We start from the raw sequence: 22,061 nt of genomic DNA on the forward strand, positions 1-22,061 counted from the left end.
AAGAATTCAAGCTCTTGGTGTAAATCCAAAATATTTTTGTGTTGTTTTATTTTCCTGATGAAATGAAAAAAAAAAAAATTCTTTGCGATTTGAAGATGACGACTCATTCAACCCAAAATGGATTGTATACTTTTGGGGAAATTTTCAGAGATTCTCAAAGTCACTGAAAGGTCTTTTGCTCCATTTTAAACTCATTAGTCCTCTTCTTAGTGGATTCACTGGGGATGTCTAGGACCTGTTCACTGATTCTTTCTTACCATAAGGAAGTTTGGGCAGATGTATTTCAGCTTGTAGGAGTGAATACCGACTGACTGCCATGCTGCAGGGCATCCTGCTATGGATTGCCTTGTATCACTCCTATTGTCACTGTTTAATTTAGAAATTACATTGTTTTTTAAAATAGTTTGTTATCAGATGGGGCTAAAAATCTTCAAAGATGTCTCAATGAGAATGCCCTAATCAAATAGTTATGATGTCCTTCTGTCTGACTCAATGAATACTTCAGACCATTAACAGGAATAACAGCAACAGGAGAAAATCAGAGTGACATCACTGTGTGAAAGGCACTCTCTGGCCATTATGAGCTTAGGGTTTTGTAGGCAGGAGAATGCTTTGAACCCCAGTATTATGTCTGCCTCAACTACTCTTCTGAATGAGAGGATTTCTCTTTTCTCTGCCCAGTGCTATGAACCTGCAGCCTTTTGTCTTCTTGGCTTTTATAAAAATTGTCCTAAATTACACTTATTACAAATGTTGAAACTATTTGTTTTGATGTTTCTTAAATGAAATGATGTAACATTTAAAAGCTGTATAATTTTCATCAGCCAAAGACATTTGACAAATTCAGTCCAAATTTCTTAACTGTTTAGACTCCTTAACACTACATTTTTTTCATTAAGTGAAAAATTGCAGACCTTTTTTTTTGTCTAAAACTTGGTTTTAATGTCAATGGATGAGGTTGCAGTAGAGGATGTTACATCCTAAGAAAATTTTGAACTTTTCAAGGGAGTATCCCAAATGTCACAAAATACGATTTTATCATAACCATACCAGTTTGAATACTGGAGCTGCATCTGAATCCAGTTTAGGGCCACCTAGTACAAGAAAGGTGTTGACAAACTGGATTAATTCTGTCAGAGTACCACCTAGGCAATTAGGGCACTAGAGCACATGAGAAAGTGAGGCAGCTGGATTTGTTCAGCCTTGAGGAGTAGGCAAAGGTATTGGTGGTGGGAGATCTTGCTGTTATCTTCAGCTACCTAATGAGTAGCTGTAAAGACGACTCTTTTTGGAGATGCACAGAGAAAGGACAGGGAGTAATTGCCATAAATTACAGCGAGAGAAATTTGATTAGCTATTAGGAAAATTACTTTGCAGTGAGAATGGTCAAGCACTGGAATGTATTGCCCCATCCTTACTTGACTAGTCTGGGTAAGGTGTCATCCTCTGTCTGTGTGACTCAGTGAATACTTCATGTGAAAGCAGAACTTGACTGAACAAAGCCCTGAGCAACCTGATCCGACTTTTAAGTTGGCTTTGCATTGAGCAGGAGTTTGGAATAGAGACCTTGAGGTTCTTTCCAGTCTAAATTACAAGATTATATGAATGTCTCATTTCTTCGAGAGTAAGGGAAAAAGGCTTTTGTTGGAATAGCTAAATATAAATGAGCAGGGAATCTGCCTGGGATGAGTTTTATCCCCTGGTTTAAGGAAGCACATGAATTTTGGTTCACACATTCTAAGGAAATATTCTAACCCCAAAGTTGTTAACTCTTTTGAAATAGATAATGATCTGTTCCATTCCTTGTGTGGCTTTTTTTCAATTACTTTTCACTTGTGTGAAGCTTACTTCCTCCCTCCCAGGCTAGATAGAAAGCTTTCAGCATGCCAGAAGGTTTTGAAGTGCCAGAAGTGTCTATGAACTAGAGTAAGTTTCTCGCTTAGATGGGACTATAGAAGGTTGGCATCCCTGGAACCTGGGTTTTCTATCACTAGTGGTTGGGGGGGCAGATTTATCACTGTCTATTGAGAGACCTGGATGTACTTTTGTCAAATTTGTGAAAAGTGGAAGATACCATTTGGCTGGATGAAGAGCAATTGAATAGTGCAATGTAGTGTGAAAAATTTTCACTGTGTTTCTAGGGAATGGTATGTAGTCCATGTTCTGAAAAGATGTCAGTCAGCTGGCCATGAGGTCCTTTTTTGGGAAAACCCAGGTGTGAATACGTAGTTGATCTAATGTAAACCTATAAAATCTCTATTAAAATGGCAAGGTTATCTGAACTGATTCAGCCAGAAACATATGTTGGAAACAGTTGTATTTGAACAAATTTGCTTTTGCTGTCTTGGTGATGTCACCTATTCAGATGTTCCTTGCTTGATGAATAAATAAATTGACACTTTGGCACTCCTTTCTTTTCTTTTTTTCCATGCAGTCTATTACTTGGGAATAATGCTCTTTTCTTTTTTCTGGAGGGTGGAGAATTCCTTTCCCGGTGGGAGAGGCAGGTTTTCGCTTGTTCGATGCATGCCTAACCTTGGAGCAATGCACTTACCTCCCTGATGGTTTCTGTCATCTTGCTTCAACCTTGTACTGAATTCTTCATCCTGCATTTTCCTTTCTCTGCTCACATGGAAGCTTGCTGCTGTGTTTGTTCCACCCATGAGCTGACGTGCGTGCTAAGCTTTAGAGACTGCATAAGGACTAATGAATCAAGTTCTTACATCATGCATGTGACAGGGTTCATCATGCTGTCAAGTAAGTTGCCAGGCAGTGATCTCAGGGCCAAGCGTGCACAGTGTGTATCTCACTGCTGTGCAGAATTAGGCCTGCAGTATGGTATGTATACCTGAGCCAGCTAGTTGAATAAATAATAGTGAAATGAGCGTCTAGTAGATTAGTATGGCCTATCTTGAGTTTTCACCCATAGTGTTACTTAAGCCAAGCAAGTGCAAACCACAGTTGTCTGCATGTGTGTCTAAACTTTGTTTTGAGTAAACAAAACTTCAGTTTCCAGAGTTACTCAGTGACAAAATCAAGATTTGCCTGATAGGCCTCTTCTGAATTGTCAGAGTCAATTAAATCTCTGCACAGGTTGTAGTTATTGTTTTTCACCTTATTATGAAAACATCTAGATCCTGGAAAGCATACCATATACTAATATATTTTAGGAATTTTTGAATAGTGATAATGAACTGGAGAGTGACAGAGAGAGGTACATCTTAGAGTGAAAGAACTGCATGTATATACTTACAGGACCTCCAGTCTGCCAAATTTAGGTGCACTGTGACAACTTGAGAAGTTCTATTTTCAGCTTATGATGATTCTGTCCATTATCCCTTAAACAGATAAATGAGGAACACCTTATAAAACAAATTGTTTAGCTTTCTATGCCTTGAGAAAAAGGAAATGACAATTTACTGTATAAATGGTGAGTAAATTAATCTGATTTAATCAGTAATTGTATTAAATTATTTATGAGCTTATTGTACATTTCAGGCAGCTGACATTGAACCAGGGTTTGATACTAACAGAGCCTATTTTCCATTGCAGGTACATGTCAACTTTGTATTCACACCCAGATTTTCCAGAAAAAGGACCGAAAGAGATTAATCAAGAATTGATGAACTCTGTGAGTCACAACCCACTTCTGCTGCTCACTCCTCAGAAAGTCAAACGCTACATTGAAGCACTGTGGAATAAGAAAAGCTCAGGGCAGCCTGTCACCTTCACAGACATCTTTGGAATGCTAATAGGTGAAACACTTATCCATAATGTGAGTTCATTTTTTTATGATTATTAGAGTTGTGAAACTATTGTGTAATAACTGCTGTTACTATTCTTTTGAAACGACCTCGGTAACATTTAACAAAGCATGTTTAGCAATAGGAATGTTTAAAGTTATAGCTGAACAGATACTGGATAAAAAACTTGTAAAATGCTTTCCTTGCTCTGGGATATGTTTCTGAATGGTACTCAGTTCTTTAAGAGCTAGGAAAACATGATGCATTTATGTGCAACAGAAATGAGCTCAACTGCTGGGTACTTGTAGCAAGCTCTTAACATTGTGTATCATCCATTAAAATTACTGCTCAAGCAATTTCAACAAAAAATTACAAAGTGGTGTAACCTCTTTATGCACATTTTGCTATAAGAATAGCAGCATTTGCTTAAAAAAATACTAATTTCAAGGTGGAAGATCCACGTCTTTATTATTACTTGTTTTTCTGAGAAATGGGACAATAGGAGGTCTTCATACTGTTGTATTTTATTATTGAAAAATCCTAATTGACTGAATCAGGCACACAGACTTCAAATGAGTCAGGTGAGCAGAATTTGGATTTGGTCTTATGGTAAGATTAAAATGTGTTAATAGATTCACAGACATGTTTTATACACTTGTATCTTTCATGAGGATACATTGCCATTAGGTTTTGAACACTTTAAAATACTGAAAAACAGGCAACACAGCTTTTAGTAATTGTGATATATAAGCTAAGTTTCTGACCATGAAGGGGTGTTAATGATCATGTGGTGTTGGTTAGAAGTCCCTCTTTACTAAGGAGTTACACAAATGCACAGACGTTTAGCTTAAATCTGAACCTGACACAATCAGGGAAAGATGGAAATAAGGGTCTTGGTTATTCACAGATAACACATTTTAGTACTATTATGTCATAATGACTTTCAGTCTTTCTAGATTGCAGACGCCAGAATATTTTCTGGGGGAGATGCAGATCCTTTGTTAGCAAATGTAAGCCTCTTAATAGTCCATTTGCTTTTCTTAGTTATCTTTGCTGACTTTTCAGAAACAGCACAGATTGAAAAACATTACATGGTCATTAATGGCAGTTCTGCCTAAGAGGGGTTTTTCCTTGTTTTAGTCTTTTACAGTAGCAGAGGGAAAGAAATTGCTTTGTCCAACACTACTGTTTTCTTTTTGGCCATGTTATTTTGGATTCTATAACACATGCTTATTTCATCTTCCTATCATGTCTTCTCCCACTCCTTCCTTCCTGAATTGTGCAGTTAAAAGGCATTCAAGCAGATTACTTCCTTTTACAAATTATTCTGTTCTGTTTTTCTTGGAAGTAACCGAGTTTGTCCATTTTTCTTCTCTTTGAGAATTTCAGAGAAATGAGTAGTCTCCCAAATATCAGCAGGCCTTTATAGGATCCGTTTGGAGGTAATGTCTTTCTTTTTCATGCAGAGAATGGACACCACTTTGAGCAACATGAAAGAGAAAATCAGTAATGCACAATGTGCTCTCCCACTCTTTACCTGTCTCCATGTCAAACCAGATGTCTCAGAGCTTATGTTTGCAGGTATGTTTTCAATCTGTGTACTGAGTCACTTGTGAAAAGAAGAGAGGAGTGCATCGCTGCCAAAAAAAGCCTGTTTTTTTAATACTTCAGAGAATAGTTGTATCCTGCAGCTTGGTCCACTTTGAAATTATTAGTCTTATGGCAAGGATTAGGAAGGAATTTGCCATGATATGAAACATTCTTTGGGGCTTAACAAAATTTGCATTGTTATGAACTGAATACAGGGAGATTTTAATTTATAAAAAGAATAGGAAGCTGTGATGCTGAAGGATATCAGGCACTTCATAAGGAGTTTTAAAAAATGACTGGGAAATGGACACATGGGTGTTCAGCGGCTTCTGGGAATCTGACAGTAGAGTCTGATAACAAGAAGTTACTCAGGGATAAGGGATCACATACTTAGGTAGGTGGATACTTATTCGATTGGTGCACTATTTACACCAGGGTTACAGGGCTGTGGAGAACAGGCATCAAATGGACATATTCGTCATGGCATACCACTGAGCATTTTCTTGGCTTTGAAGATGCCTCTTTTCCTGTCCATGGAAAGACAAACAGACTGTGTTTTAGGTCAACGGCCTTTTATTTCTCCATCATTCTTGGGTTTGGAGACTTACTCTTAGACCATTTTGTAAGTTGTTTTTTTTTTTTTACCTGAAAATAAGTCTAACACCATAACAGCCTCTTTAGGTTTCTGTGAAATGTTAAGTGGTGGCCAAGTTTTGTTCTCTATATGTTACAAAAAAAAAAAGATTTCCTACCAATTGAAAAGTATTGCTTATCCATGAAGTAGCTAAGTACATTGCAGGAGTCAAGACGAAAAGAAAGCTGGTGTTTCTCCAGTGGCAGAAAGCTACTTAACATTAGTTTATCAAACAGGTAAAGGGAAATGTCTTCAGTCGTACAGGATTATTCCTCTTTCTAAGAAGAGTGAAATTAGAATTGAACAAACAAATTAGATATAGTACCTCTTTTTTACTTCTTGCACAGTGTGAAGTACTGTTGGTAACACAAAAGGGGCTTTTGCTTTTATTTATTCCATAGGTTTTAATCCCATCTAGTAGCCTTAATTGAGAGTGGGTCCAATTGTGCTAGATGCTGTACGAAGAAAAGGATAAGTATATCTATATAGTTATATATAAGACTGAGAAGGGAAACACCAAGTGACTTGCCTGAGGTTTATAAGTCAGACATTGTATCCACATTTCCTAAAAAGGTTATTTGGAACAGTTGCTGTCAAAACTTTGTTCATAATGGAAAATGAGATTGTAAATTAGGTTAAATTTTTCATGGGAGAAGTCTACTTTCCTCCTTAGGAAACTGAAACCTTTTTCTTTGAAAATAAAGTATTTTGGTTTTTGATGAGCTTCTGTTTTCTGAAAAATTTTATTTGGGTTACTTATTTACTGTTTGAAAAACAAAATTATCTTCAGTTAATAATGACCTTCTCTAAGCAAGACCAGAAGCACCTGAAGGCTGGTCTAATTTCTCTAGCCTTACCAATTGGTCTAAAAAAGGTATTGCTTCTGCCAATGGATCTTGTTTTTGCTTTTTTGAGGCTATCATCTATATCATTATATAGGATGCTAGATATTGATCATTTCTATTGTAAGCTTTTTTTCTCCTTTTAGAATGGAACAGCTATTCTTGATGTGAAATATATAGTAAGTTTTGAACAGAAATATTTAAACTTTCTTATTTACTAGATTATAGATGTAGGTGAGATATTTAATGTTGTTTCAAGTTGAAATGCATTAATTATATCAGATAACATTCCTTCTTGGAGTGATGGTGCAAGATTTCATGCAGCTGCTAATAGCTTTCATGCCCCAGGCTCTGCATGTTTTCTCTACCAATAGCATTTTTGACCCAGGTGGCGCCGGCCATACCCAGAACTGCAGTAATCATTTTAACTGAACATAATTACAGTGACTTAGTTAAAGACAGCTTTTTTTTTTTTTTTTTTTTTTTAGTTTCTATAGCTTCTTTAATGATAAGAAATTACCTGAAAGTACTGATATTCAGTGTTAAAAAGGGGAGTGGAATTTAATGTTTGGCTTTGGTATTGTGTGCTTCCATCCCCTAACAGCCTTGTTCACCAGCTTTGCTGCTGCTGCAATGCCAGACCAGTCAAAATTTGGACTGGGGTTTTGCTCTTGAAAATCATGATAGTAAACTTATGTCTGTGAGAAGGTGAGTGTGTGTGTTGCTCCATACCAGTAAGTGCTACAGAATTCCTTTGGGAAGCAGGGCTGCCTTGAGGTATGGATACTTAGCACTCAGATCCCATGCTCCAGGTTTCAGAGGGATCCTTCAGTCGGTGCTTGGTTAGCCATGTTCATCACACATACGGATTGGGTATGTGGTTTTGATCTGCCCGCGTGCAGCAAGGCTGGACTGTAAAGTGAATCCGGTCTCAATGTGTGAATACAGTCCATGCGTATGTATGCCCAATCCTGAATCTGCCAAATGCTTAATGTTGGCAAAATATTACCTCTCTGCCTTCCATCCTGAGAACAGGAAAAATCTGTTGCATCTTCAGCTTGTATGAAGCAGTGTAGAGTTATGATCGAACTTACATCAAGGCCACATCCAAAATGCAGTGAGCACAGCTGAGAGGTTTGACTTTACATTTTGGATTAAGCCACAGCCAAGAAACTAGCCTGGTTTACTGGGATATAAACACTACGTATTTCTCTTGGTATAGAGTTCTCGTCTCTTGGGACATTCAAGTCCTGCTCATTTAAATGGCCACTGTCTCAAGGAGCTTCTGGAATGGCAGAAGCTAATGCTGAAGCCCTTTAATTTTAAAGCAGAAATCTTATTTCCCTAAGCAGGATATGCGATTTGAGAAATCACCTTCTTCAGTGCAAATACAAAATGAAAGCGGGCTATCACAGATTAAATTAATTCTAATTCTAAATTCAGTTTTGCTGTCAACATGGTTCTGAATATGTCTGCCAATTCCTGTTTATATATCTAAAGGGAAATACCATTAAATTCCTGGACTGGGTCTTCAAAGGAATTTCCTTCTGCTCCAATAAATGTGAAGATTTGTGGGTGGTTTATTTGGAAAGTAGGATGTTGTATTTGACTTAGCATAGATAAGCATTGCCCCATGAAACAAAACTCTCAGCAGTCATGATTAAATCTTTCCTTTTCAGGACGAGTGGTTAACCTGATGCTTAACATTTCAAGAGAAACACTGAATATCTTGAGGAATGGATGGAATCCTGTGACTTTTGGGGACTTTTCAAAGCTGTTTCTTTTGCCTTTCTATTTCAGAATTATTTCTTATTTGTTTATAGAAGCAGTCAAATCAATCAGTACTAAAAATATCAAAGATAAAATGGATGAATGGGTGAAATACTAAAAATGTAGGGTATTTTTTGCTGTTTCTCCCTTTTTGAAATGAATTCTCTGATGTAAGCAATTCCACTGGTATCAAAGAAAATATTTCAAAATCAGCTAAAATCCATTTTAAAAAAAGTCATATGTCGTAGAATGTAAATCAGTTCTGAAATTTTCTGCTAAGATCAGAAAATGCATTTGAACATTTTATTCCGTATTTTTATTGAGCTCTCTATTCCACAAAATGGCATGTACTTTCAAAAATATGTTTGGCACTGTTTGGTATTAGTAAGTTTCTCAGCTGCCTCTCAGCTTTGCTTTTTCATATTGGATTTCACTAGAAACTTTAGGTTTTGTTGGAATCCAAATGCCTCTCCTAGAATATTTCACAACTTTTGTGATATTAAATAATTTTTCTTCCACCTTTGTCACTGCCCTCCACATTTTTCATAGGATCACAGTGAAAGAAAAGAAACTTGGAACTTAGACCCATGTTGCATTTCATGTGACAGGGAATCATATTGAAGCATGAGATGAAAACCAGATGTCATTTTGTTTTTCTCATTCGTGATCGCTACTTTTATACTTCTGTTTTTACAAGCTCATATTTTTTCACTGAAGTTTGTTGCGACGAGAGAGAATGAGAATAAGAATTCCTCTTCCGCTGAGACATTAGACTGTCCTTCATTTGAAATCAAAATTTTGACTTCTGCACAACCTAGGAGATACTCCTCTTGGTTATTTAGCTTCCCATTTAACTAAAATTTCTTTGTTTGGATAGAGGTTTCACTCATTTATGTATTGTCATCCTGTTTCTATTCAGGTTGAGTTTGCTAACTAAGCACCATTTTGTTTTTTGTTTTGCAGACTGGGTGGAATTCAGTCCATATGAGATTGGTATGGCAAAGTATGGCACTTTTATGTCTCCTGATTTGTTTGGAAGCAAATTTTTTATGGGGACAGTGGTGAAGAAGTATAATGAAAATCCCTTGCATTTCTTGATGGGTGAGTATGTGACAGAAAGAGACTTTAAAATAATTTCAGCAGTTCATGGACAAGGGCTTCTAAATGCAATCACACAAAGTGTGAGACAAGACATAGAGTTCTCAATTTGTCGGAAGACATCCATTTGAAAGATTTCACAGACATGGATTGGCATTCCCTGTTTTTTCGATTCTGGTGTGTACATCTGAACTTATGACTTAGCATGTTCCAAAATCAGGGGTGTGTTCAGAGAGCAAGCAACTGCTTAAACAGTGCAGTATATGTTTTTTTTCTTCTACTGCCTCCATTTATTGTTTACTTTTTCCCTTTCAGGCGTCTGGGGCAGTGCATTTTCTATATTATTTAACAGAGTGCTTGGCGTCTCCAATTCTCAAAATAAAGGTCCCACCATGGAAGAAGAATTAGGTAATATTAAACAATTACTAGTAAGATTCAGTGCACTCTCTGTGGAAGGATGGCACTCTGCTGGTAGTAATTTTAAGAATGTGGAATTCAAGTAACTTTAATTGCTGACATTGCCAGATGCTGATGAGGTCAGGGAAAGAGGGCTAGTAATTTTCTTTCTTTCACTTTTGTTTCTGATCCAGTATCAGAGGTACTGAAAGCCACATGCATATATCCAACTGTTTTCATTAAGTCAAAAGAATCCAACTCCCTTTTTTGTGTTGTTATGCTAGTTTTGGAGATCAGAAGCTGGCAAATACTGAATAGTTACTTGTGTAGTCTCCTGACACTGGACTGTATTATTCAAGGGATTAGTAAAATAAACCCAAATTTTACCATCTCTGGATTGTTAGATTGTTCCATTCTAACCACAAGTCACCTGTTGGTATCTGTTCCTTTGCTTACTAATTTAATGATTTCGTTTTCATTCCTAATGCACAAATGGCATAATGACTGTAAGGAAAGAATTGTAGCTTGGTTTGAATAGACTTTATTGTGTTTTATTCGAGAACGCAGTTGATAATGAAAGGGTTTTTTATACTTTTTTACCTATTCAGAAGACAGCATTACAGGAAAATATATAACCAATAAATAAATTGTACTAGACAGCCAGATTTTTCTGAAGAGTGTGGAGAGAAAATGCACATTGAGTTAATTTAAAAAAAACAACAAAAAAACCCCAAGCCCCTTAGCTGTCTCTGCCTCCTAATAGATGGTATTCAGTTGTTTGATAATGTACTTATTTATGGATGAAAATGAGACCTGTGCCTCCAGATTCATATTTCTGATACAACTCATGAGTGTTAACACCTACTAATGGAGAATCTCTGTCAATAAATTTGGTAGTGGAAAAGTCTGTGTTACTGCTTTTTAAAATGTTGAGAGACAGAATGTTATCTCTCATGTGTGGCTCATTTGACATATAATTTAAAAAATATGGTTTGGTGTGGGATTAGATATGAAAATACTAATGTGACTTGAACCACAATCTATTACCAGAGCTGAAGATGTCCCAATGAAACCTTGGTACCACCAAAGTGAATGGCAGAATGCCAGTGAACATCAGAAGAGCCAGTGTTGCACCCAGTATGTGTAAATCACACCTAGAGCAGTAAATAATAAATTTTGCATAGGGGTTGCTTTAAAGAAATGATTTGATGTCCAAAAATTGCATTTGTTGGTTAGCTTCCTCTTTTGGTCACTAATTTTTATTTGACCTGTCTCCTACATCATTGCTCAAGAATTTGTACGTGTTTGTCTTTGATGTGTGTTTGTCCATTAACTGTATTTGAGTAGTGATTGAGGACCCACTGAGTATTAAAAAGAAGTTGTATTTAAGGAAAAATACACGATGACTAAGCTCTTCTGTTTCTGTGGGGATTTTTTCAATGTTGTATGTAAGTCTACAAGGGCATAATCCTCTTCAGGAAAAAAGCAACAGTGGTGGTCATCTGTATCCAGTATTCATTACCAAGGGTAGTAAAGCTGTGGTTTTTTACACTTGATAGTATGGTGACTCTCTCTTCAATCTTCTCTTTCAGCCAGGCGTGCTTATAGGAATTAGATTTAGACTTAAGCAAAAAGTGCCAAGTGTAATTGCCATTGTTTTGATACTGCATTTGGTAGAAATTACAGCATTTGTTGGAAATTACAGCCCAAAGCAGGGGTATGCCACCAGAGACCAACATCTACATTATCCTTCTGTGAGAAAAAGTAGTTGGGGTTTTTTTTTCAATTTTTAATGGGAAAAACAATGTTCAAGTTCATTAGGAAATAACCCTCATTCAGTTTATTTTAACTGGCTTCAAATTTCAGTTAGAGGTGATTCCTAGCATACATTATACTAGGGAATAAAGGGTTTTAGTTTTCAAAAGTCTTCTCTTGGATACATTTGCATCACTGGAATCCAGCCTGTGTCTCCAGTCTCTGTAGGATATAAGCTTCGAAGATGAGACTGCTCATAAAACATTGGAAATTTACTGTGTTTCAAGAAGGGCTTCTCTCCATAATTAGCGAAAATAATGTTGTCAGCCTATAATCCATTCGCACATGAATTCACCTCCACTACAAATCTTACCTGAGCAATGGAATGTGTTGCTTTTTCAGTATTCATTTTGACTTTGAAATAATGCCTTGAGATAGCAATGAACAGTTAACGATGACTTTGCGGTTGTTTTGGAAACAAAGCTGTTAACCCTAACAAAACGCAGATTTTTGCCAGGAAAATTCACTCATTTCTGTTTTTATTTCTCTCACTTAATGTTATGAGATGAAAACTGTTGTCTTTGCTACCCATGTAACTGCACTGGCCTTTATTTTTCACACATTATCCAGTAGAACTTTCATAACCATCTTGGCCTTTGTTTTTCCCCCACTATTTTTAAGGGTACCCATTTATATATGTATGAATGAGGTTAAGTGTTACTTTTTTTTTTTTTTTGTAATTAGCAGAAATTAACATTGTCTTCCTAGTTTACTAGGAGTTATTGAGAGGACAGAAGCTATACATCTAAATTTTAATCAAGGTGAATGAAATGTGTCAGATATGTGGTGCAGAGGTAAGTGGTAGGTACTGCTTTAGGATTAAATTTTGTTTTCTCAGCCCTTTGGCTAATCTGCTTAGTGCAGGAGCTTTGCAAAAATTGCAGGCTAAAGCCAATATATTCTGATCAGATTCTGAACATAGAGATGGCCACAGCAGATCGAATCTCTTCAGCTGTATTTTCTGTTATGAAGACTATGATAGTTCCATGACTCAGATTGTTTTGAAATTCTTAGCTGTTCTGACAATTAAACCCTAGCAGTTTAAAGTAATTTTATATTTCTTTCAACAGAGAATATTAGGCTAAAGCACCTTGTAAGCAATGACAGTTCAGACAGTGAAGATGAATCACAGCATCCAAAAGGTAAGGAAATCCTCATATTTTATTTCATAGTTTACTTTTTTCATCAGCTTTCGTGTAGCATTGTCAAGTTTGTGGATGTTGGTAATTAGCCATAGCTGGTTTTCCTTAGTCTTATCAATAGTCTGTTATAACTGAGAGCTCTGCTCTCATTTATACCAATGGTAAAACTTAATTACCTAGACCAAGGATCTTAAAGGAGCCAGTGGCTCAGCAAAATAGAGAAATGTTGAACAAGAGACCTCAGGAGGGCCTTTGGCTTGACTTCATGCCTCCTGCTCAAGCTGATGAGCAAATGATTCTCTCACACCACACATCTTCAGTCTTGGTGTCAGCCCAACAGTGCTTCGCAGAGGTCTGCAATTTCACATATACCCAAAAATCAGGCTTGCTGAGCCAGTGATCTCCAGAAGTCTGTTGTCAGCAAGCTACTGAGCTCAGAGGCGTCTTCGAATTGTTACGAGCCCAGCAAACTAACACTGTCCATTGTTTTCAAGGGTTCCTTGATCAAATATTTAACTGAGAATGGTTTACTTTGTGTTTCCAGTGTTCATAGATGTCTTCTAGCACCTTTACAAATGTCATCTGATACAGGAAATTCCTAGTGCTTGGCACAATATTTTAAACAATGCCCAAATCCAGTTTCCCAGAAGAGGCACAACCACAAGGGAACATTAGGCAGTGGGAAGAAAAGATCCTACTGAAAATTATCTTTAGGTACCTAAACCACCTGGGAATTTCTGTGATTTTGGTCAGGGACTCTGATCCTAATAATGCTTTCTGTATTTGATGATACTTTTGGGCACAGCAGTGATTTTCACCTGAAGAAATTGATTACGTTTTTAACAACTAAAGCAAAGATGGGAATGCAGCTCTTTGTAATTTTAGGATCTAAAACAAGAAAAGAAAATCTTGTGTGATGGGACAGTGAATGATTACTTCTTCAATTCCCCTTATGTGTAAAATAATAGGGAGAGGGTGATACCACATTTTGTGTTTATTTGTGGATTTCCTGTTTAAGCACTACAGCCAGCACAAAACACTACATTTCTCTCATAGTTTGTAGCCATAGCGGACAACCTACAAATCTGTGATTTGTAAACACTTGGTAATGCCTCTCACTTCTATAGAATATTATTGTACAGATGTTGAACCTCTAAACTTTGCGGTGTTTGATGCTTGCTTTCTCTCTACTTATATATAAATCAAGTCCTTTAAAGCCTGGATTAGAGGCACATTTCAGTGCTGGATTTAAAGGATCGAGCCTGAGCCTGAATTATCTTCTTCTACAAAACACCCCAAAAAGTCAAGTTTTGACAGTTTACTAATGCAAGGTGATGCCAATCCAAGTCATTTTTACTGTGACGTCTAGCTATAGACATCTAAGTCTGGATGTTTCATTGTACTCCTTAGTTAATTAAAACCAGATATTGATTGTAGTCTACAGTTTACTGTAAGGATATTTTCAGATATTTTAAAATTCCCATGCTATAGTATTCTCTTTCATGCAGACTAACTTTGCCTTCTTAAGGAAGGCTGAGTTTTTTAGAAATCAGCAAAGGATGGAGAAGGGTATCAGTACACATCCAGATGAATTTAGGTCTACATAGAGTATAGAACTTGGCAACTCAAGTCTGTTCCCTGAGCCCAGGAGAGTTTGCATTCTGGGTGCTAGCACAGATAAAGCCATATGCTCGTTGCCCTTTACATCCAGACTAACTAAGTCCAGCTGAGGTCATCTAACACATTGCCAGTCTATTTGCCTGATGGACACATCCACACAGCTATACTGCAGATGGAAAGTTTCACTGGCCTGTGAATTTAAGAGGATGGTTTCTCTCCATTTCTCTGAAATTTTTGCAGCAAAGTTCCTTTGTTCAGTCCATGACTCCTTGAAAGAAGGCTATGACCCTTTTATTTTAATAGGTCCTTTATTTTAGTAGACCCAGAAATCTTGGTTTTATACTTTATACGTTAACTGTCTCACCATTGGTTATTTTCATTTTCCTCTACAGGCACTGAAAATGCTGAGGCAAATCAAGAATATCAGAACAGCAGCCAAGAAAGCTGGGTGCAGAGAATGCTGATGGCTTTGGTGGGTGATAGTGCCCTTTTCAACACCAGGGAAGGGCGTGCTGGGAAAGTGCACAACTTCATGCTGGGATTGAACCTCAACAGCTGTTACCCGCTCTCTCCTCTGGCAGACCTTCTTACTCAGGAGTCGGTAGAGGATGATGAACTAGATGCAGCTGTTGCAGGTTAGTTCACAGAAAGCCTATGTTGCTGCATATTCATTAGTAAAACCAGAAACAGTGAGTTCTCATTGGGATAACATGGAACTATGAGGCTTACAACAGCACGTACCTGAAGGCAGGAGAACGTTTCTGTAGTGGCAGTCAGGACCATTGATGAGCAGCAGAGGTTGTGAGGTGACTGGGTGTCTCAAAGGGCACTGCACAGTGACTTCTGTCTGCTGCCTACCTCTCCTGTCCCCTGTCAGAGTGTGCAGAACACTCAGTATCTTTTGGAAGGGAAGTGGCTCTTTGTTTTGGAGGAATTGCTTGCAGAGGTGACCAAGCTGCTTTTGTGTATGGCGCCCTTCATTAAGGCCACTTTCTCACTCTCTTGGACTTCTACAAAGGGTATCCTGTGTTGTTCCTTTTCTTTTATTGGTGCTAAGCCTTCTGGTGGAAATAAAACCTTTCTGTGTTCTCCTGTAGGGCTTCCCTTTTGAAAAATTTTGTAGCTCTTCTGTCTTTGTCTTCCTCTGGAAAATATGCAGAGACAACACACTTCTCTACTTGTAGATCCTTGCTTTGCTGTCACCATGTTCTTCCCAGTGTGACTATCTGTCAGGTGCATTCGCATTTCATGTGTGACTGATGTGTAGATGCATCCACATGTCATGTTGGCATAAGCAGGAAGCAGGAATGCAGATGGAAAATAAGAACTTCAGAAAAATGTTAATTTGCAAAAGAAGTTCAATATCTTCCCCCACTCCATGAAGTATATGGTGTCTGGAACAGTAGCTGCAAAGAATTAGGAATCACATTTGATTAGTATTTTGAAGATTTGCTATAGACAGTGTTCATTACAATCCTCTCAGTGAAAGCCAATTAATTTCTTAGTATTCTTCTGGCACTGGTGCTTTTTTTTTCTTCCTCAGTAGACAGCAGAGCACTGAGTTAAGGATGTGAGTTGCCCTATAGAAGTTATGTCACAGCGAAGATGCATACTTGGTGGAGCTTCCACATACAGTTTCTGTGATATAAACTGTAATGCTTCTGGATTATTATGAATTACTACTGACAGACATCAAGCTGATGAACTACAAATCTCTGAAAGCGGTGTCCCTCCATATTCTTGTGTAGCAGCACAGCACTGCCAACCATCCCTCGTAATAATAGTAGTCACTTCAGCCCTTATTTTCTGTTCAGAGGAAAAAGATTGTCCTAGCTGGTCATTATGCAATAGTAAGTACCAGATGTCGTTTAAAAGCTTAAGTAGCAGATGCGCTCTAATGTGTATTTGTTAATGTAACAAATCCCTTTCAGTGGTTGTGTAGTAATTTCCATCTGTACTCCACTTTCTAAATATTTTTATCATCTCAGAGGTGTTTACAACTGGGTAATCTTAATATTTATAGTAGTTGTAAAAGAGGCAGGAAAGTGGGCAGTAAATTTATGGTTGGAAAAAATGACAGTTGATGAGAATTTTGCATAATTAAGATGTGGATAATCTTCAGGATCAACTATCAACTTCCTGAGTGTTAATTTTAATTGAAATAAAATGCTGGTTTGACAGAATGAACCTGCACCTCTGAGACAATTACTTTTGAGTGCCTGAAATTTCTTTGGGTAAAATGTCTGGCAAAAGTTTGACATAACTGCAATTTTTTTAATGTTAGCTGAAGCCCACACTCATAAACCTGAACTAACAACTCAAATCTAACAGCTATGACTGGTTGCAATATTATGGTCAAGAACAGTTAAAAACCCCTTGAAATTTAAGTAGTTAATACACAATTTAATCATTCAGTAGTGTGATAGGTGTATCCACATTTCAATGCTGTGAATTTTGCTAATATGTGTAAGAGCCTAGGAGCCCAGAGGAGGGGATAGAAAGGAAACTTTGGTGTAAATTTAAAATACTATGTATTACCAAGGCACTGGATGCATTTAAGCTTTGCATATTTATTCCTACCACTAGCAGTTTACCTAACAGCTTGAGTACAAAGAGAAGTCTGAATTGCTTTAGGACTTTCTCTTTATTACCAGACTCTCCAAAGGAGAAATAGATGAATCAAAAAGGACATAAATAATACTTTACGTCTCCAGTTGTCTCAAACCTTCTGTAGACCCACTGAGTTGCACTGCAGAGGATGAACTGTGGCAGACCTAAGCCGATGTTACAGTCATTACTGAGGATTGAATTTAGGGTCTGCAGTGCATACAGCAGAGATCCCAGCTGCTTGATCTGAAAGTAAAATGCTTGGCTTCGCTTTGCTATGGATTCTATTTATGCTGAGCATTTTCTTAGTTGATCTCAAATACGCTTTAAAACTTTACACCCCTTGAATGATTTCATTATGAACTCAGAGTTGTTCTGTTTCTGTGCCTTGATATTACAACACACCAAAATCACTTGAGAAAATGCCAAGTGAATAACAATAGGGAAAAAATAACTCATAATCTCTGCTTCCTTATTTCAGTATTTGTTGAAACTCTGTTATAGTAGATGCACGTCAATAGCAAATGCCCTTTTCATCTCCCATACTTCCACTGAAGCTGCCATCTGTGACAAAGTTTGGTCTCTAGAACATGCTGTCTTTTTTATTTCTGAACAATTCTTAGTATCTGTTTGTGTATCCGATTACTGCAAATCAGATAGGCGTGCTGTGCTGTTTTCACACAGACCTGTACTCGTAAACATCTTGTGCTTCTCCCAGTTTGCTGTTTGATGGACTGAAAGCTTCTCGTAATATGGATGCATCTTTCATAAAAGCAGTCCACATGGGCTGAAAATTAGTGTCCCAGGCTCTCAGAGCATAAATACTCCACATGGTCTCCATACTGTTCGATGAATAATGATGGTTGACTTATCAGGGCTGCTAGAGTATATAGAATGATTGTCCTGGATTCGTGTGTTGTAAACTATAAAAAGAATAAAGCTTTCTTACCCAGCCCTTCAGAATAACTACAGCACAGGCTATAGAGTAGGTGACGCTTCTTTTAGCATCAAGGATGGTTATTGTACGTTACATCTCTCCCAGGAGCAATTGCAGGCTCACCTGCAGTGTCCTGAACCACAGTTCAGTCTGCCTGCTTGCCTTGTCTCACCAGGCTATTGTGTGTTGCTTCTGGCCTCTGGGCCCAGATCCTGTGTAAATCAAATCAAATTACATGCTGAGTCTGCCTTTAAAGTCATGTCGTTAAAATAACACTGGATTATCTTAATTGCTTTTTGAATTCTGACCCCATAACATGGACACAAGTTGCGTTTTGGAACTTTTCTTCTCAGTTCAAAGATTAGAAAGGTACTTCTAAAATGAATTGTAATAAAAAGAAAAACCTTTAAGTTGAATTTCTCCTGTAATCACAGAAGAGCACGACTAATAAAAACAGTCTATGTGTTCATTATAAATTTATGATGTTTTATTCTTTAAAATATCATAAAATTATTATGATAAATTTGATTATAGAGTCATGAAGGGTCTAAGCAATAGGAACCGTCTTGTTCTTCAGTGCCTTTTTGGTAGGAAGTTTGTGTAAGCAGTAACACTCCTATCACAAACATTATTATAGGTGGTACTATTCTTGTTTAAAGGATCACTGTTGACTTTCAAATTAAAATTTTGTAAATAAGATAATACAAAACTTGAACAGAAATGTTTTTACAATTTTTAGAAATTCTGTTGAGAACAAGGGTTAAATAATGTTTGAAATGTTTTTAAAAAAGGAGAGGGAAAACAAAACTGATCTACTTGTATAAAAGGATCTGTAGTAAGTATTTTTTTACCAGTGTTTTTTTAATTATGATGAATTTGATAGGCACTAATATATTTTCATTGATTTATGCTAATTCATGGTTACGAAATATATCTGGTTCTAAAATAGGTCTATAAACACACTTAGCCCTTTTGCAATAGGCAATAATTTGAAAGTGTTTTCTGCCTTAGAAATCAAGGCAAATATTAGGAAACTGGTACCTCATTTCTTAGCAAAGTGCCCTCTAATAAATAATAACAAAAATAAAAAGTGAAAATATCTGTTCTGAGATTTTTTTTGCTGCTCATAACAATAAATTTTTCTCATGGATCCTGAAATGATAGGAACTAGAGTTTGAATTATTTTTGATGGATTTGCTTCACATTAAAATATCTTTTTTTCAGATTACTTCCGTTGCCAATAAGTAGTTGCTAGGAAATTTAATTATACAAGAAATAATTACATTATTCTATTCAGCATTCCTTAGATTACACTGCCCTCTACAGATAGGAGCATTAGTTTTTAGTCAAAAGGGAAAAAGATGCACTGGAAATATTTTTAAGATCTAGAGCAAGAAAAGACCATCAGGAGAAAAATTTTAAGTACTGCAGGGATCGTTTAGTAGTATCCAGAGACTTGGATAAGTGCAAAGACACTTACGAAAAATTGCTTGTTTTTTCCTGACCTGCCCCCAGGGAATATTGGGGTTAAAGGGGAAACATCATCTTCTTCAGCCTTCAGTTTGGGCATTAGAGATAGGGGACTATTTTATACTATAATGTGACAGTAAAAACAGTAAGTGGCTTACATGTAATTCTGCCCAATGCTTAGATTTCAGATATGGATATGGGCTACCATTTCTTTTTGTTTGTAGTATAGTAGTGAGAATGAGGTCATGAGATTTGGTGTAGGTTGAAAAACAAGACTTGATACTGCTAATTTTAATGGACAGAAGCAGACACAGACAAGCATCATGCAAGAGCAGAGCCACATCAAGGCTTTTTAGGCCAATTTCAGATATTTGGGGAAGAGGAGCTGGGAAGGCCAAGGGATTGGGGGGGAATCTGAGGGAAGAGATTTGGGCAGGTGTTATAGGACACTGTGGAGATGTCTCTTAACATCCCATAAACACCTTCCTTTGTGTATGGGTTGTTAGGGATGGTGGGGTAAAGGTGGGAAGGCTAGGGTCAAACCTGGGCATTTGTCCCCTTCGGTTTTGCCTCTAGCCACCTCTCCTTCTGCCTTGGGACAGGGTGTTTGTGTACTTGACTTACTGAGGTCCCTTCCAGCTCTGTTTTTTTACCTCATTCTCCAGTTGTTAAGATGAGAGTTAAGGTTACACATGAGTTCATGGTAAGTTTTGCTGGGTTACTGTGCATTTTAAATTCTGTGGAATCTTTAGTACTTGGGGAAACACCGGAAAGCCCATCAAAATTTCAGTTCTTAACTCATGTGTTCCTGTTTTGTTTTGTTTTGTTTTCATTTGTTCTGCACAGATCCTGATGAGTTTGAGAGGATATATGAGCCACTAGATGTGAAGAGCAAAAAGATTCATATAGTGGACAGTGGGCTTACATTTAACCTGCCATACCCACTTATCTTAAGACCTCAAAGAGGCGTTGATCTCATCATCTCTTTTGATTTTTCAGCAAGGCCAAGTGATTCCAGTCCTCCTTTCAAAGTGAGTAAGATAGGCCATTCCTTTCTTTGTGTTCATAAACTTAAGTTGACTCAATTGTATTCTTGCAGTCAGGTTGGTTGCACATTTCATGGTTCCAGAAGGCCTTAGTGCTATTGTATCGACAGCATTGGCACAATTTGTTTCCACGTCAAGGCAGAATATTGCACTCTGCCTCAGTTCCTGTTTACATGACTCACATGAGACAACTGACACAAAGAAGGCTAATGTAATTCTTTTGAAGTAGTAGCTCTGTTGTTTTTATGGAAGTCTTGCCTTCACACTGAATTGCAGAATTTTATTTTATGTCAGTATTAAACAATTAAGTAAGTCATTTACAATTGTGCTAGTACTCTAGCTTTGTACAGTTGTTCTCCTCTGTGATGCTGGGGTGTAAATGAATGGTTTTCTGTCATCATGCAGAAATATGTCTCAGTCACTCTGGTATTGCTAAATATATAACATTTTGGAAGTGGGGCTAACTGTTCAGTTACATCTCACTAGGACAATCTCAGTACTGGTTTAAGTAGGATTCCTAAATCCATTCAGGCCAGAGCAAAGTAACAACAGAAAATCTGGATTAAATGATGTGGCTGTTTTCTGTAGCAGGTGTGGAAAGCACAGCTGTCAGTCTGTACGACCTGTACAACCTACGCATCGAGACAGCTCCAACTGATCAGAAAGGCTTAATGTTGGATCATTTTGGTAACTGAGAAAAAGCAGCTCTTATGAGACAATTGTGAGGTTCTCAAAAAGGAGGCAATATTTGTTTGAAACCCAAGTGGATTTTTTTAAATAATTTTTAAGGAAACCAAGAAAACATGCCTGTTTGAGAATCAACTGGCATTCTTTGTTGCTTTACAGAGAAATTTCAGTTAGAACAGAATATTTTTTTCCTTCCTCTTGCTATCAAGGGACAAAACCCCCAAACAACATTAGAAAATAACAGCAGGAGCAAAATGAACTCTAGATCAGTGTTGTCAAATGCAAAGAAAAACAAGCTTCAGGAGAAAAAAAAGGAGTAACTTCTGTAATCTCTAGGTCTCTTGGGGACTACTTGGAAGAATAGAGCACTGAGAAGACTCTTACTAGTGCTGAGATCCTTAATTTTCCTTAATTGACTGAATCCCACAGTTTGTTTCTTCCTTTAATTTTCTATTTAAGAATTTGTCTCCTTTTTTGTCATGACTGAGTATTTTCCCCATCAGCTAAATTTATTGACACAGCACTGCCATCTCCTCTGAAACATCTTCTTTTTCCTCCCTTTGTTGATGTTCTGCACATGGAGTCTGTGCAAAAGGCTGTGTATAGTCATCTCTCTTACTCTTAGCCTATGCATTGAGCTTTCTGTCTCCATCAGCTGCAATTT

At 37.3% G+C, this 22,061-nt stretch overlaps 1 protein-coding gene across 4 annotated transcripts in view; it reads left to right on the forward strand.

The window, feature by feature from the left end:
- Positions 1 to 22,061, forward strand: part of PLA2G4A (phospholipase A2 group IVA) — an 86,079-nt gene that overhangs the window by 58,168 nt on the left and 5,850 nt on the right. For all 4 annotated transcript variants that reach the window (XM_052800984.1, XM_052800986.1, XM_052800985.1 and 1 more), the window contains 7 exons: positions 3,553 to 3,775; positions 5,210 to 5,324; positions 9,543 to 9,680; positions 9,993 to 10,085; positions 12,959 to 13,030; positions 15,043 to 15,285; positions 20,511 to 20,695. In XM_052800984.1, coding sequence (XP_052656944.1) covers positions 3,553 to 3,775; positions 5,210 to 5,324; positions 9,543 to 9,680; positions 9,993 to 10,085; positions 12,959 to 13,030; positions 15,043 to 15,285; positions 20,511 to 20,695 — 1,069 coding nt within the window. The remainder of the gene's footprint in view (positions 1 to 3,552; positions 3,776 to 5,209; positions 5,325 to 9,542; positions 9,681 to 9,992; positions 10,086 to 12,958; positions 13,031 to 15,042; positions 15,286 to 20,510; positions 20,696 to 22,061) is intronic.

This window comes from Harpia harpyja, chromosome 11 (assembly GCF_026419915.1).
Source record: "Harpia harpyja isolate bHarHar1 chromosome 11, bHarHar1 primary haplotype, whole genome shotgun sequence".
In the NCBI taxonomy this organism is placed as follows: Eukaryota; Metazoa; Chordata; class Aves; order Accipitriformes; family Accipitridae; genus Harpia; species Harpia harpyja.